The sequence below is a fragment of the Oncorhynchus tshawytscha genome, linkage group LG23 (genome assembly GCF_018296145.1).
Source record: "Oncorhynchus tshawytscha isolate Ot180627B linkage group LG23, Otsh_v2.0, whole genome shotgun sequence".
In the NCBI taxonomy this organism is placed as follows: Eukaryota; Metazoa; Chordata; class Actinopteri; order Salmoniformes; family Salmonidae; genus Oncorhynchus; species Oncorhynchus tshawytscha.
The window spans coordinates 1,097,520-1,112,158 of record NC_056451.1 but is presented as its reverse complement, the minus strand read 5'-3'; the positions used below and the strand labels follow the sequence as shown (position 1 = coordinate 1,112,158).

The 14,639-nt window shown below is 41.0% G+C and overlaps 1 protein-coding gene across 1 annotated transcript; it reads left to right on the top strand.

Moving 5' to 3' along the window:
* The first annotated feature begins 2,103 nt into the window (after positions 1–2,103).
* LOC112222646 (G patch domain-containing protein 3) lies at positions 2,104–7,390 on the top strand. The gene is made up of 4 exons (XM_024385373.1): positions 2,104–2,291; positions 5,013–5,122; positions 6,850–6,977; positions 7,145–7,390. The coding sequence occupies exons 1-4, from the start codon at positions 2,183–2,185 to the stop codon at positions 7,233–7,235; spliced, it is 438 nt and encodes a 145-aa protein (XP_024241141.1). The 5' UTR covers positions 2,104–2,182; the 3' UTR covers positions 7,236–7,390.
* The last annotated feature ends 7,249 nt before the right edge of the window (positions 7,391–14,639 follow it).

Below are 14,639 nucleotides of genomic sequence, written 5' to 3'. Positions count from 1 at the left end.
ATGATGATAATGATGATGATGATGATGATGATGATGATGACGACAACAACTGCCAATATTCTGCCTCAGAGACAGACAGGGCTGTGGAGGCCATTACTGAGCTGTGGTAACTGGCAGCTCATATCTACTTAGGACCTGTCAGGCAGCCAGGTTTACAGAGAATGGCTGCTAGAGCATGTACAACACAAACTGTCTCACAGCAACATCCCATTTTTCCACTCCTCTCTCCTACAGTGTTTCTCAACATATTTTAAAAAAGATCCAGAAGTGAGATGTAGAGTCGCTATCATCATGTGGAACACACTTAAACAACACTCAAAATCCCTCTGTAAAACAAGAAAGAGAGAGTGAGAAGGAGACAGAAGCTAAACATGCAGTATCTTCCATGTCCATGTGGGTGAAAGTGAAGTATTGCCAAATCTAGACACAAGAAAAGGCCATGGGGGAACCATAGTTCCATGAGGTATAGCATTTCACTACATATGAGGTCTGAAGTTATACATCTATTGCATTGTCTATTTGCATAGTGCTGTGGTATGTACATGTAGTAAGTGTAATTGTAAGCACTAATGTGTACTGGGCTGGTAAAAAAATTATAGTAAGGAGAGAGAGCATAGACGTGCTGTAATGTATTGTAGGACAGTGATAGTATAGCTGATACACTTTGGCCCAATCCTTAGTGCACCTGCATGCTACTGACAGTCTTTGATAGCAGTGGAAGCTCTCTGCTCCTATCTCCAGCTCTCATCTCTCCCCTTCAATGGAGCTTAATTTTGTTTTTGCTGCCTTTGTTCATTGGGCTTGATGGCTATACAGTTTGATGGCTATACTAGAAGACACATACACAATCCACACATAAAACTCTCACATAGCTAGCATACGGGTTATTATTCTCTCATATACTTGCACACAACCTCAGTTTAAAATAATGACCTTCTCCTATCCGTTTGTTCTTACTGTGTGTGTGTGCTTTCAGAGTGTCTGTGGGCTGTTTTCTCTACCTCTCCTGTGATAGCATTTCTTTTAACCTTATCTCCCTTTGTGAATGCTATGGGCCGAGTCTCCCACAGACAATTCCCTCTCTCTCTCCTCACGCTCCAACACAACACATTAATTCATCCACCTCTCTCCTTCCTCTTTACCACAAGACACACTCATTCCCCCCTCACCTCACTTTTATTTTAGTTTCATGACGGTCTTCATCCATAATTATCGGTTACACAATTATACAGTAATTGTGGCAGCACTACCTCACACTCATCCCCCCTCTCTACAACTCAATGCACTCATCTACACATCCCTCTCACTCTCTACAACATACCACATACATCCAGCCCTATCCTCACTATTTCCTTAAGATGTTGTCATCCACTCATCATCCTGTTTCCTTTCCAGCAGAGCCAACCTCCCACAGCAACATGCCTCTCTCCAGTTGTAAACAGCAATCACTGCCTGAGCTCCACAGCAATCACTGCCTGAGCTCCACAGTGGATCTTAGTGACATAACCGTTACAGCAAAAACAAGAGTCAGAGCATATACTGTAACTCTCATCCAGGGCGTTTCAGGAATGGCCACAGGAATTGGCCAACCCCTGAGGATTCTACCCTGATGAGGGCCAACACACGTGCCGTGGCCTCTCCCCAAAACAGAACAGATCATTGTATTACAGGAACACAGTGACTCCATCCGTCTTCAGCCCCACTGAGAGTTGAGGCAGGTGGGGATGATGACAAAACATGAACAATCGATTATTTACACTCAAGATTTTTGAACAGTTGTGAGTCAAGGGTAGATTGAGTTAATTTAATGAAAACATGCAATGGGGTATGTACAGTCATACATCGACTGTTAGATGTACAGCATAATAAATACTCAAATCAAATGTTGTTTGTCACATGCGCCAAATACAGTGAAATGCTTACTTACAAGCCCTTAACCAACAATGTTCAAGAGTTAAGAAAATATTTACAAAATAAACAAAAGTTTTTAAAAAATGCAATAAAAAGTAACACAATAAAGTAACAATAACGAGGCTTTATACAGGGGGTAACAGTACCGAGTCAATGCGAAGGGGTACAGATTAGTCGAGGTCATTTGTACATGTAGGTAAAGTAAAGTGACTATGTAATAGTCCGGGTGGCTGTTTGATTACTGTATGTGTTGCAGAGTTATATATCGCTTATGGAATTGGCTGCCAGGGTGATGAAGCTGAAGATAAAGCTCCAAGAGCCAGCGAAGAGGAGAGACTTTATACAAAACACTTGTCTTCAGGGGGTGCGTCACAAGAGAGGTTTGGTTCGCGATTTAGTTACACATTTCAGCCTAAACACATAAACAGTCAGGGGTGAGCAGCTGTCAATGTTTGTCTCATAGTACTTTGAGGATTCATGTTTACAAAGATTTCACTCTCCATTTACATAACTCAGACAGCAAAGAGGAAATTAGAGTGGAGGACTAGGGGTGTATAAGGGGAGAAGATGGCGAAAGATTGAGAGGTGTGTATGTGCGTGCGTCTGTATGAATGAATGCGTGGGTCTGCATATGTATACTTGTGCATTTGTTTGTAAGGTGTGTGTTCCAACTGAAAACAGGGATTGATCATGAGTGAATGACTCTCCAAGTGCACTTGGGGAGTAGGCTAAGCGGACTAATGCTTGCACAATAGGGCTTTGGCCCAAAACTGAAACAATAAACACAGAATCGCGTGAAATGGTGGGGATTGTGAAACTGAGCATTGAGGACTTAGCTCCCTTGAGGTGCTGCCGATCACGAAGCCATCTAACTTATCATAGAGATGTCCCACTTAATCGATCAACTTAACATTTATGTGGAAAATGCAATGTCATTACCAACAGGGAACAAATACTTATGCAATCATGCTACAAGTAAAATTAGTCTGCCTTTGAAGCCCCCATACCCATCAAGTTCTGAAGGTTGAGAGCACCTCTTTACAAAAGGACAACAGTGGCACCAAGTGGCAGTAGTGGTAAGTGCATCTTCTTTGGGGGTTATTGGCAGACAACAACCCAAAAAAGTGTATTGTCATCACCCACTGTGCAGGATGAAAACATAAAAGCCCCCAAAAACTGGAGCATTGTGGGTAAAATTGTATCCTCATACAAACTACCAAAATAGACTAAACAAATAAAAACATTTTTCTTCTGTTAAAATCAAAAAGCAAACTCCGATCCCTACTGGAGGGTGGGATATCTTCCGATGCCAGTACACTTTGTAGATCTTTGGCTGAAGGCTCTTGCAGGCCCAGAAACTTTTCTCACCAGTTTATTTATTTATTTGTCACTTGTGCCATATAGTTTAGAACTGTGGCAATGAACGCCACAAAATCCGCACAAAAAATCCATCCGGTTCTCTTAACTGTCAACTTAACTGTTAACTGACATTCTCAATGGGCTAATGGGCCTCCACTACCTTATCTTCTAATACAGCATCACTTGTTCTCGCAACTCTTTTAAATTGCCTCCACATAGGAGATGGAGATCCTGACCTTCCACCACAATCTCCTTCACCCTTACAAGACACTCCATGAACTCAGGATCACAGTAGCAACACTGCCCCTCTGTGTGTTGATCTTCAAACATGTGCAACATGGCCCTTCGCCGTTTTTACATTCTACTAGTTTGGGGACTAATGGTCTTACCTTGTTACTCGGAGGAGATGGGGGAGGGTAATGCTTTTTCAATTTCAGTCAGGGGGAAGGTTTAGTATTTTTTTTATTTAGTCCAAGGGAGGGTCATGTAATTGGTAATCGATTAAATGTCATATTGCTCAGTGTTTGAGAATGAGTTATATCTTGATGTGTGCCCGATGCTGCCCCCCCCTGATTCTCTGCTAGGTGCACAATATCAAGTGCGCCTAGTGTAGTCTCAATCAAATGATTCATAGACTACACTATAGGCTAAAGGCAAAGGCTATGTGAATAGCGTGCTCGGAAAAAGTACAGGCCAAAGTAATATTTCTAAGAAAATGTACTTCCTTCATGAGTTTTTGCGCTGCTGGGATGGTGTATATAAAATTGGGCCACAATGTATTAAGAGGCGATTTTACCATGTTTCCACCAAACTGCAGATACAAATCAGTGCGTGATTATGTAGTGCACACAAAATGTACTTTTTCACTTAAGTTTTCATGTACCGAATAAAACATTTAATGTTCAATGTCTTTCCATCGCATAGTTTTGTCACAAAAATGTTGTGTTAAATAGCACTCGGGTCTTGGCACAAGCCAACAGTTTGCAGATACAGTATGGGTAGGCTAGTCTACATGATGAGATTAGTGCGAGAATGTTTTGATTTGTTAAAATGACAGTCAAGCATCGATCATCACTGGAATAAGACCCTCAACATTTATTGGAGCGGCGCATCAAGCTCATACCATGCACTTTCACCAGCCTGTGAAGTTCATCATCATTTATTTAATCTGTATCCTAATTTAAACTTCATGGTTTTGAACCGTAGTGGGAGAACCACACACCATGTCCTCGCATGACTCCAAGTTTAATTCAAGATCAATATTTGCGCATAAAGGCGTTTCCACCGCCATTTCTCGCATAATTAATTTTACCAACACAAAAAGATCCCACCAAGTCGAACGAACAAATTATCTTTTGGCATTTTATGAAATTGAACCGAAACTTCCTGTTTCCATCACAGCTGACTTTCCTGGCAAAACTGGATGGAAACGTGGTTGACTGATTTGAAATCGGGGTTTGATGGAACATTTTTAACCTTTATTTAACTATGCAAGTCCAATGTAAGAACAAATTCTTATGTACAATGACAGCCTACCAAGAGGTAAAAGGCCTTCTGCAGGGACGTGGTTGGGATTCACACACATGACAACATATGACAACACAGCATGGTTGCAACACAACACGGCAGCGGCACAAACATGGTACAGACGTTGTTAGGCACAGACAACAGCACAAAGTGCAAGAAGGTAGTAATGGTGTACATAGAGAATTCATCTCGTGGGGGCCACTCTCTCCACACAGATGGGGTGGCATGGACTCCCGTGACTACATCCGCATGCGGTATGAGAAGAGGCTGGAGGACAGGTCTGGAGGACAAGATCAGCCAATCGGCAACTTTGAGAAGTTCTAAGGTTGGGAAGTCCTTACGCCAATCCACTTAATAAAGCATTTATAATGGATTAGTAAATAGTTTATTTATTAATGATTACTCCATTTATAAGATGTTTAATGTAGGTTTACTAACCATTAGTTAAGTCTTTTTGCGTGGCCTTATCTAAAGTGTGGGCAATTTATACTTTATAAATATTTTGACTGACCAGTAATTTCTCACAAAAAAAATGGAAATGCCATTGGGAGACATTCCAGCAGCACCTGATGCTCCTTAAGGTCTCAAAATAGCCTGGAGCATATCAATGGTAAAACACACAACACAGGATGTTAAAGGAACTACACTACATAACCTAAAGTATGTGGACACCCCTAGATGTTGGAACGTTGCTGTGGGGACTTGCTTCCATTCAGCCACGAGCATTAGTGGGACCGGGCACTGAAGTTGGGCGATTAGACCTGGCTCACAGTCGGCATTCCAATTCATCCCAAAGGTGTTCGATGAAGTTGAGGTCAGGGCTCTGTGCAGGCCAGTCAAGTTCTTCCACACCAATCTCGACAAACCATTTCTGTATAGACTTTGCTTTGTGCACGGGGGCATTTTAATGATGAAACAGGAAAGGGCCTTCCCCAAACTGTTGCCACAAAGTTGGAAGCACAAAAATGTCTAGAATGTCATAGTATGCTATAGCGTTAATATTTCCTTTCACTGGAAGTAAGTGGCCTGAACCATGAAAAACAGCCCCAGACTATTATTCCTCTTCCACCAAACTTTACAGTTGGCACTATGCATTGGGGCAGATGGTGAAGTGTGATTCATCACTCCAGAGAACGAGTTTCCACTGCTCCAGAGTCCAATGTCGGCGAGCTTTACACCACTCCAGCCGGCGCTTGGAATTGAGCATGGTGATCTTAGGCTTGTGTGAGGCTGCTCTGCCATGGAAACCCATTTCATGAATCTTCCGACGAACAGTTTTTGTGCTGACGTTGCTTCCAGAGGCAGTTTGGATCTCAGTAGTGAGTGTTGCAACTGACAGATGATTTGTACGCACTTCAGCAATTGCCGGTCCCGTTCTGTGAGCTTCTGTGGCCTACCACTTCGCGACTGAGACGTTGTTGCTCCTAGATGTTTTGACTTCTAAATAACAGCACTTACAGTAAAAAGGGCAGCTCTAGCAGAGCAGAAATTTGACAAACTGACTTTCTGGGCAAACCAAGATTAGACTGCTCTAAGGAGAGACTGCAATCCACACTTTGGTTTTGGTAGAAAAGTCACTGCCGAGAAAAGCTTACGTTTGCATTTTCGGCCTGAAAACATTTTTACTCAGCACTTAGTGTGTCTGAAGCATAGGTGACATTGCCAAGGGGAAATATGTCCAATATTCAGGGGGGAGGGGGCTATCCACTTATACTGTGTTTTGAAAATACCCCTCCATATACTCATCGAGAAATAAGTCATGTCAAACTGTGTAGAATTGCAGGAGATGCGTTTTAAATGTTAAAAAAATACAAATCTGCTCATTGTTGTTCCATGGGCCATTTTGAGACCTTAAGGCGCATCAGGTACTGCTGGAATGTCTACCAATGGCATTTGCTGGAATGTCTACCCATTTACCTATTACTCTGTTCTCATTCAGTGGGCAGAATGTAACTGGCGTGGTCTGAATTCCTTATAAATGCAGCAATGGCTTTTTCCACAGTCTGGTACCAGGACTAGTACTGATCTTTGTATGTTGTTGTCGTTGTCTAGGGCGTTGGTCGCCAGGTGATGGAGAAGCAGGGCTGGAAGGAGGGAAAGGGCCTGGGTAACAGTCGGGCAGGGATTCCAGAAGCCCTGGAGAATGAAGGACAGCATCCCAAATGCAAGAGAGGCTTTGGGTGAGTGCAACATTTACTATCACAATAATTACAATAACAATTAAATCTATGGCCTTTGTCACTTGGATATGTAGGAAAGTAACGAAAAGTTAAAGGGATATTACAAGATTTTCTTGTTGACAACCAGGCAAATAAAAACCCTGATTACAATATGCTGTTTTGTGCAGGTACCATGGAGAGAAGCTGAGCTCCTACTTTGTGAAAAGGCCAAACCAGACTTGTGCATATCCACGGTGTATGATAAACCCAAAGACATAGACCAAGGAGATCCCTTATTGAGACGCCATCACAAAACGAGCATGAAGTACAGAGGCCGGCAGCCAGGTAGCAGCATTGGGCCAAAAAGATGACAACACTATTTACATGTTGATACAATTTTTCTTATTGCTATTGATACCTTTTTTCCCATTAGAATTCATGCTTTGTTTATATTAAAGCATTTATCATACAAGGAATTTGTTTAAATTATTTGATCTTGTCTCCTAAATTAATTGCACATTTATAAATTTGACCATAGCATGATTGAACCAGAAGTAATTATTTTAGCCAGTAGTAGTTGGCTAGACCTGCATTCCGCCTGCAAGAATAAGGCCGTGACCTCAGCGATTTTCCTTCAATAAAGTCCCGCAATGATGGTAAAATGTTTTATACCAATGGTCGAAATTTGTAACATTTTATGAGGAAATGTTGGCAGACTTAGAATTTTGTTTAACAATATGAAAGAAGGAATAAGGGTAGCACATATTATAGCAATGACATTAACAGTATTAAAAGTAAATTACTAGATATCATGGTAACAGTAACACAAATAAGACAATGCTATTAATAATATTATAATCAACTTTAGAAAATACTTAAATCCCATTGTTAATGAACTTATTAAATTTGCATGATGTTCAGTACATTTTTCATATTGGACATACTGCACCATAGTACATAGTCCTGAACATTGTGTCACAGTAAAATGGTGGTCAATTCTAATCAGGAGCACTTCTAGTTTCCAAATTCATAGTGTACAACCCAAGGAGTGTCACTGCTCTTCCTGCGGCACTTAAAAAGTGGCCTGTCACCTTCAATGCAATACGTTTTTCATATTGGACTAACAGTACCAGTCAAAAGTTTGGACACACCTACTCATTCCAGGGTTTTTATTTTTGTACCATTTTCTACATTGTAGAATAATAGTGAAGACATAAAATCTATGAAATAACACATATGGAATCATGTAGTGCCCAAAAGTGTTTTAAAAAATCAACAAGTTTTAGATTTCACAGCTTTGCACACTCTTGGCATTCTCTCAACCAGCTTCATGAGCTAGTCACCTGGAATGCATTTAAATTAACAGGTGTGTTTCTTTCCTTAATGCATTTGAGCCAATCAGTTATTTTGAGAAGGTATACAGAAAGCCCTATTTGGTAAAAGACCAAGTCCATATTATGGCAAGAACAGCTCAAATAAGCAAAGATAAATGACAGTCCATCATCAGACATGAAGGTTGTTCAATATGGAGAATTTTAAGAACTTTGGAAGTTTCTTCAAGCGCAGTCGCAAAAACCATCAAGCTCTATGATGAATCTGGCTCTCATGAGGACCGTCACAGGAATGGAAGATCCAGAGTTACCTCTGCTGCAGAGGATAAGTTCATTAAAGTTACCAGCCTCATAAATTGCAGGCCAAATATATGCTTCATAGTGTTCAAGTAACAAACACATCTCAACATCAACAGTTCAAGGGAGACTGCGTGAATCAGGACTTCATGTTAGAATTGCTGCAAAGAAACCACTAATAAAGGACACCAATAAGAAGAGACTCGCTTGGGCCAAGAAACACGAGCAATGGACATTAGACCAGTGAAAATCTGTCCTTTGGTCTGATGAGTCCAAATGTAAGATTTTTGGTTCCAACCGCCATGTCTTTGTGAGATGCAGAGATCATCGATTCACCTACTCTGCATGTGTGGTTTCCACCGTGAAGCATGGGGGAGGAGGTGGTAGTGCTTTTGTAATGGATGTGAAATGGCTAGCTTAGTTAGCGGTGCGCGCTAAATAGCGTTTCAATCGGTGACGTCACTTGCTCTGAGACCTTGAAGTAGTAGTTCCCCTTGCCCTGCAAGGGCCGCGGCATTTGTGGAGTGATGGGTAACGATGCTTCGTGGGTGGCTGTTGTTGATGTGTGCAGAGGGTCCCTGGTTCGCGCCCGCACATGGGTGAGGGGACGGACACTGTCAGTGATTAATTTAGAATTCAAGGCACAGTTAATCATTGTGGCTACCACAGAATTCTGCAGCGATACGCCACCCCATCTGCTTTGCGCTTAGTGGGACTATCATTTGTTTTTCAACAGGACAATGACCCAAAACACACCTCCAGGCTGTATAAGGACTATTTGACCAAGGAGAGTGATGGAGTGCTGCATCAGATGACCTGGCCTCCACAATCACCCGACCTCAACCCAATTGAGATGGTTTGGAATGAGTTGGACCGCAGAGTGAAGAAAAAGCACCCAACAAGTGCTCATATGTGGGAACTCCATCAAGATTGTTGGAAAAGCATTCCTCGTGAAGCTGGTTGAGAGAATGTCGAGAGTGTGCACACATGTCATCAAGGCAAAGGGTGGCTACTTTGAAGAATCTGAAATATAAAATACATTTTGATTTGTTTAACACTTTTTTGGTTACTACATGAATCCATATGTGTTATTTCATAGAGTTGATGTCTTCACTATTATTCTACAATGTAGAAAATAGTAAAAAAAGAAAAACCCTTGAAAGAGTAGGTGTGTCCAAACTTTTGACTGGTGCTGTATATATGCTTTCTTTCTCTCACAAAAGTAGTGCACTGGGCTTTTACTAGTCCTGTATTAGCGGACCGATATAGCCGTCTATAGCACGGGCCAAAAAATGTGCAGCACCCCTATCCCCAAACATCTTCCCACGGCACTTGATATTGTGTGCCCAGCAGAGAATCAGAGATGAAGGGCGGTATCGGGCACACATTGATATATAGCCTAATAAGCAACTAATTCCATAACACTGAAGTACTGACATTTCATCAATTACAAATTACAGTGCATTTGGAAAGTATTCAGACCCCTTGACTTTTCCACTTTGTTACTTTCAGTTTTATTCTAAAATGGATTCAAATCATTTTCTTCCTCAATCTAAACACAATACCCATAATGACAAATTGAAAAACAAGTTTAGAATTTTGGGCTAATTTATAAAAAATAATACTCATGAATTTAAACAATATATTTATATTTACAAAAAGATCAACAACTTCCACTTGGTTCTCTTTCTGATTTCAGCAAATGCCCTTGGCGAGTCACATAACGTCTCAAATGTCCCAGGCTTTCAGTTCCTGAAAGACAAAATGAAAATTTAGAGAATCATGCAACATAATATTTAATAGATGATCATCATTTCAAATCCAGAATATGTGCATAAAGATTATTTCAATAAACCCTCCAATACAATTGATAGGATGACTTAATTAATTTTATGCATCATTCATTACACAAAAGGCATTCCATAAAATGTGATTGTCCTCAAACTCATGACTTCCTTTTAATAACTTGTGTAAAAACAATTCATACGGTGACTTATTTCAAGTCGTTCAAAATGAATAAGTTATCTTAAATTCATATGAAAGTATAGAGCTTTCATTCATTATTCAGCTCCAACTTTCTAAGTACTTTGTTTTCTGTCAACTCATACAACATACACTCTCTCATACCCTTAAGTCAAAATCGATTAATACTTCCTCCAAAAGGAATGGTTTGGAAAACAAACACTCTGTTTTTATGTCAATTGCTATGGCTACCCAATGTGAGGATTTCACATTCACAGGTATTATCACTACCTCAAAACACCACCAATTGAACACATTAATACATTATTTTACTTAGGTGGACTGGGCATTTCACCAGGTGAATGTTTGCGTCGATGGAAATTCTGTATGTTTGTGCTCTGTGTTCTTCTATATGCTACCACAACAAATGAAGTGTCAGAAAATAAATGTTTGACTAGATTTGGATCATTTGGTGTACATCTTGTATATGTATCTGAAAATGTGATTACACTTGGCAAATTATGTGTGCTTGCTATGTATGCTGGACAGAGTATAATGTGTAGGTAAATTGCTTTCGGTTGTCTATGTTCGTAAGTCAACAAAGAGCTATTTGAAAGTTTAATGCTTAAAACCAGCAAATCAAACTGTTTGGAGACAGAGATGGTTGAGACAACCGAGCACTGAAGGTGTTCAATGGTAAAGATTGCCACTGTCTTGCCGAAAAAGATTATAACCAGAAAAGGTTAACATCAGTGTTCAAAACACTTTCTTAAACCACGTCTCAGTAATGACCAACACATCTGGACTGGAGCTGTGAACACACACTTTCAATTGATACATTTTAAGCTTCTAGTGTTAGTGTGCAGAAATCAGTGAGGCAGATATCAGAGCACAGGTTATAATTGGGGCTAGCAACAGTAGATAGGCCAGGGTGTAGATGCACATTTCCAGATATGATCAGCAGTAATACAATCAGGGCACTGCAGAGGACAGGGAGAGCTCTGCAGTGTTGATTTATGACATTTGAATGTGTATTAGATGGCAACAAGATCATATTGTACAGCAATTTCATCAGGTAACATGTAGACAAAGCCAGCGAGAGGTGGTTAGAATAGAGAGTCAGGGTCTCGAGTGTGGGAACAAACAGTCTGACCCACGGTTGGGTAAATGCATTTATTTAACCTTTATTTAACCAGGTAAGCTAGTTGAGAACAGGTTGTCATTTACAACTGCGACCTGGCCAAGATAAAGCAAAGCAGTACGATATAAACAACAACACAGAGTTACACATTTTATCAGGCAAGTAAGTTAAGAACAAATTCTTATTTTTAAGTGACAACCTAGTGGGTTAACTGCCTTGTTCAGGGGCAGAACAACAGATTTGTACCTTGTCAGCTTAGGGATTTGATCTTGCAATCTTTTAGTTACTAGTCCAATGCACTAACCACTAGGCCACCCCAATAAACTTTTTTTTAAAAAGAAAGTCTATATACAGTGTGTGCAAATGGCGTGAGGAGGTAAGGCAATAAATAGGCCATAGTAGTGAAGGAATTACAATTTAGCAGATTAACACTGGAGTGATAGATGAGCAGATGATGATGTGCAAGTAGAGATACTGGTGTGCGAAAGAGCAGAAAAGTAAATAAAAACAATATGGGGATGAGGTAGGTAGATTGGGTGGGCAATTTACAGATGGGCTATGTACAGCTGCAGCGATCGGTTAGCTTCTCAGATAGCTGATGTTTAAATTTAGTGAGAGAAATATAAGTCTCTAGCTTCAGCGATTTTTGCAATTCGTTCCAGTCACTGCCAGCAGAGAACTGAAAGGAAAGGTGGGCAAAGCAGGTGTTGGCTTTGGGGATGACCAGTGAGATATACCTGCTGTAGCGCGTACCAGTGAGCTGAGATAAGGCGGAGCTTTACCTAGCATAGACTTATAGATGACCTGGAGCCAGTTGGTCTGGCAACGAATATGTAGCAAGGGCCAGCCGACTAGAGCATACAGGTTGCAGTGGTGGGTGGTATAAGGGGCATTGGTAACAAAACGGATGGCCCTGTGATAGACTGCATCCAATTTGCTGAGTAGATTATTGTAAGCTATTTTGTAGATGACATCGCCAAAGTCGAGGATCGGTAGGATAGTCAGTTTTACTAGGGTAAGTTTGGCGGCGTGAGTGAAGGAGGCTTTGTGGCGAAATAGATTCTAGATTTGATTTTGGGTTGGAGATGTTTAATATAAGTCTGGAAGGAGAGTTTACAGTCTAGCCAGACACCTAAGTATTTGTAGTTGTCCACATATTCTAGGTCAGAACCATCCAGAGTAGTGATGTTCTCATGAGGCAAATAGCATAAAGCACAAGAAAAAAATATTATGATTTCGGACTAGCCATTGTAAGTTGAGAGTTAATGCGACAACATACATATTGTAGCGACCCGTACAGACAGCTGTGTGTTAGGCTATTAGTTGGTTGTGTTGTACTTGCCAGTACCCAGTGTTCGCGGGGTCTGACATGCCAATCAACTTGCTATCTGCCAATCAAGGGAATGTTCTGATGCCGGGCATCCTGTTCGTTGGCGGAGTGGCGTGGAGGGGGGTTGGGCAGGGGGGTGGAGCATTGGAAGTTAAGACCAGGTTTAGCCATTGTTCTCTCTTATGTCTGGGTTTCACAAGAGAAGGTCACGGTTGGTTTGTAGGGTATCTTTCATTTATTTGGCGTGGGCTACGGCCAAACAGTAGCCTGTGTAAAGTTGGGTTAATAAACCGTCAATTCGGGCCACCCAGGTGGCGCAGTGGGTTCGCGCCCAGGCTCTATCGCAGCCGGCCACGACCGGGAGGTCCGTGGGGCGACGCACAATTGGCCTAGCGTCGTCTGGGTTAGGGAGGGTTTGGCCGGATATCCTTGTCTATAGGGATATCCTTGTCTCATCGTGCACCAGCGAATCCTGTGGCGGGCCGGGCGCAGTGTGCGCCAACCAAGGTAGCACGGTGTTTCCTCCGACACATTGGTGCAGCTGGCTTCCGGGTTGGAGGCGCACTGTGTTAAGAAGCACTGCGGCTTGGTTTGGTTTTGTTTCGGAGGACGCATGGCTTTTACGATCTTCGTCTCTCCCGAGCCCGTTGTAGCGATGAGACAAGATAGTAATTACTAACAATTGGATACCACGAAATTGTGGAGAAAGGGGGGTAAAATTAAAAATAAATAAATAAACCGTCAATTCGTAAACGCAATCCTCTCTCTGGACAATTGTTCATTCATTACAAGGAACAATTGTCATTACAATACACTTTTAAGTTGCAATTAATGATACACGTACACACACAAAACGTTGACCATTTAGGCTTGAACATTTTTTTTCTTATATAATCTAATAGAAATAAGTAGTTCTTTGTATGATAAGAAGTCAAAGATATCGATAATTGTGCTCATTTTGGCCCTAACTATTCCTTTACTTAGTATACAGGGTGGGACTTTCATTCTGAAAGATTCCGGAAACCGTGACCCGAAAGTAGTTACTCTTACTTGTTTCACAGCAGTGTTGTCTAAGTTTTCCAATAACCAAATTTAATGGCGGCAGGTGGCGAAGTTGGTGCTGGTTAGTACATTTCACTCGTGCAGTAACATTTACAACACGTATTTGTTCTTATGTCTTTTGAGTAGCACTTTGCTTGTTCTTTTAGCTTATTGTCTTGATACTTTTACTACGCTGCTAATTAGCAAGCTGGCTGCAATATGAATAGCTAGCTGGCGCATCATCACTACGCATGACATTGGTTAGAATAGCATTCAATGCGCAGTGTTGTAGAGTACTTAAGTAACATTACTTTAAAGTACTACTTATAGTGTGGGCTGGTATCGGTACTTCTTAGATTTTACACGTTTTACTTCACTACATTCCTAAAGAAAAAAAACAAACAATGTGCTATCTGGTTTGTTTACTAAAAGGAACTTGAAATTATTACTTTTGATAAAGTAGTTTAGCAATTACATTCACTTTTGAAGTATATTTAAATAAAATATTTAAAGACTTTTACTCAAGTAGTAACGTTGTTACTTTTCATTTTCTATTAAGGTGTCTTTACTTTTATTAAAAG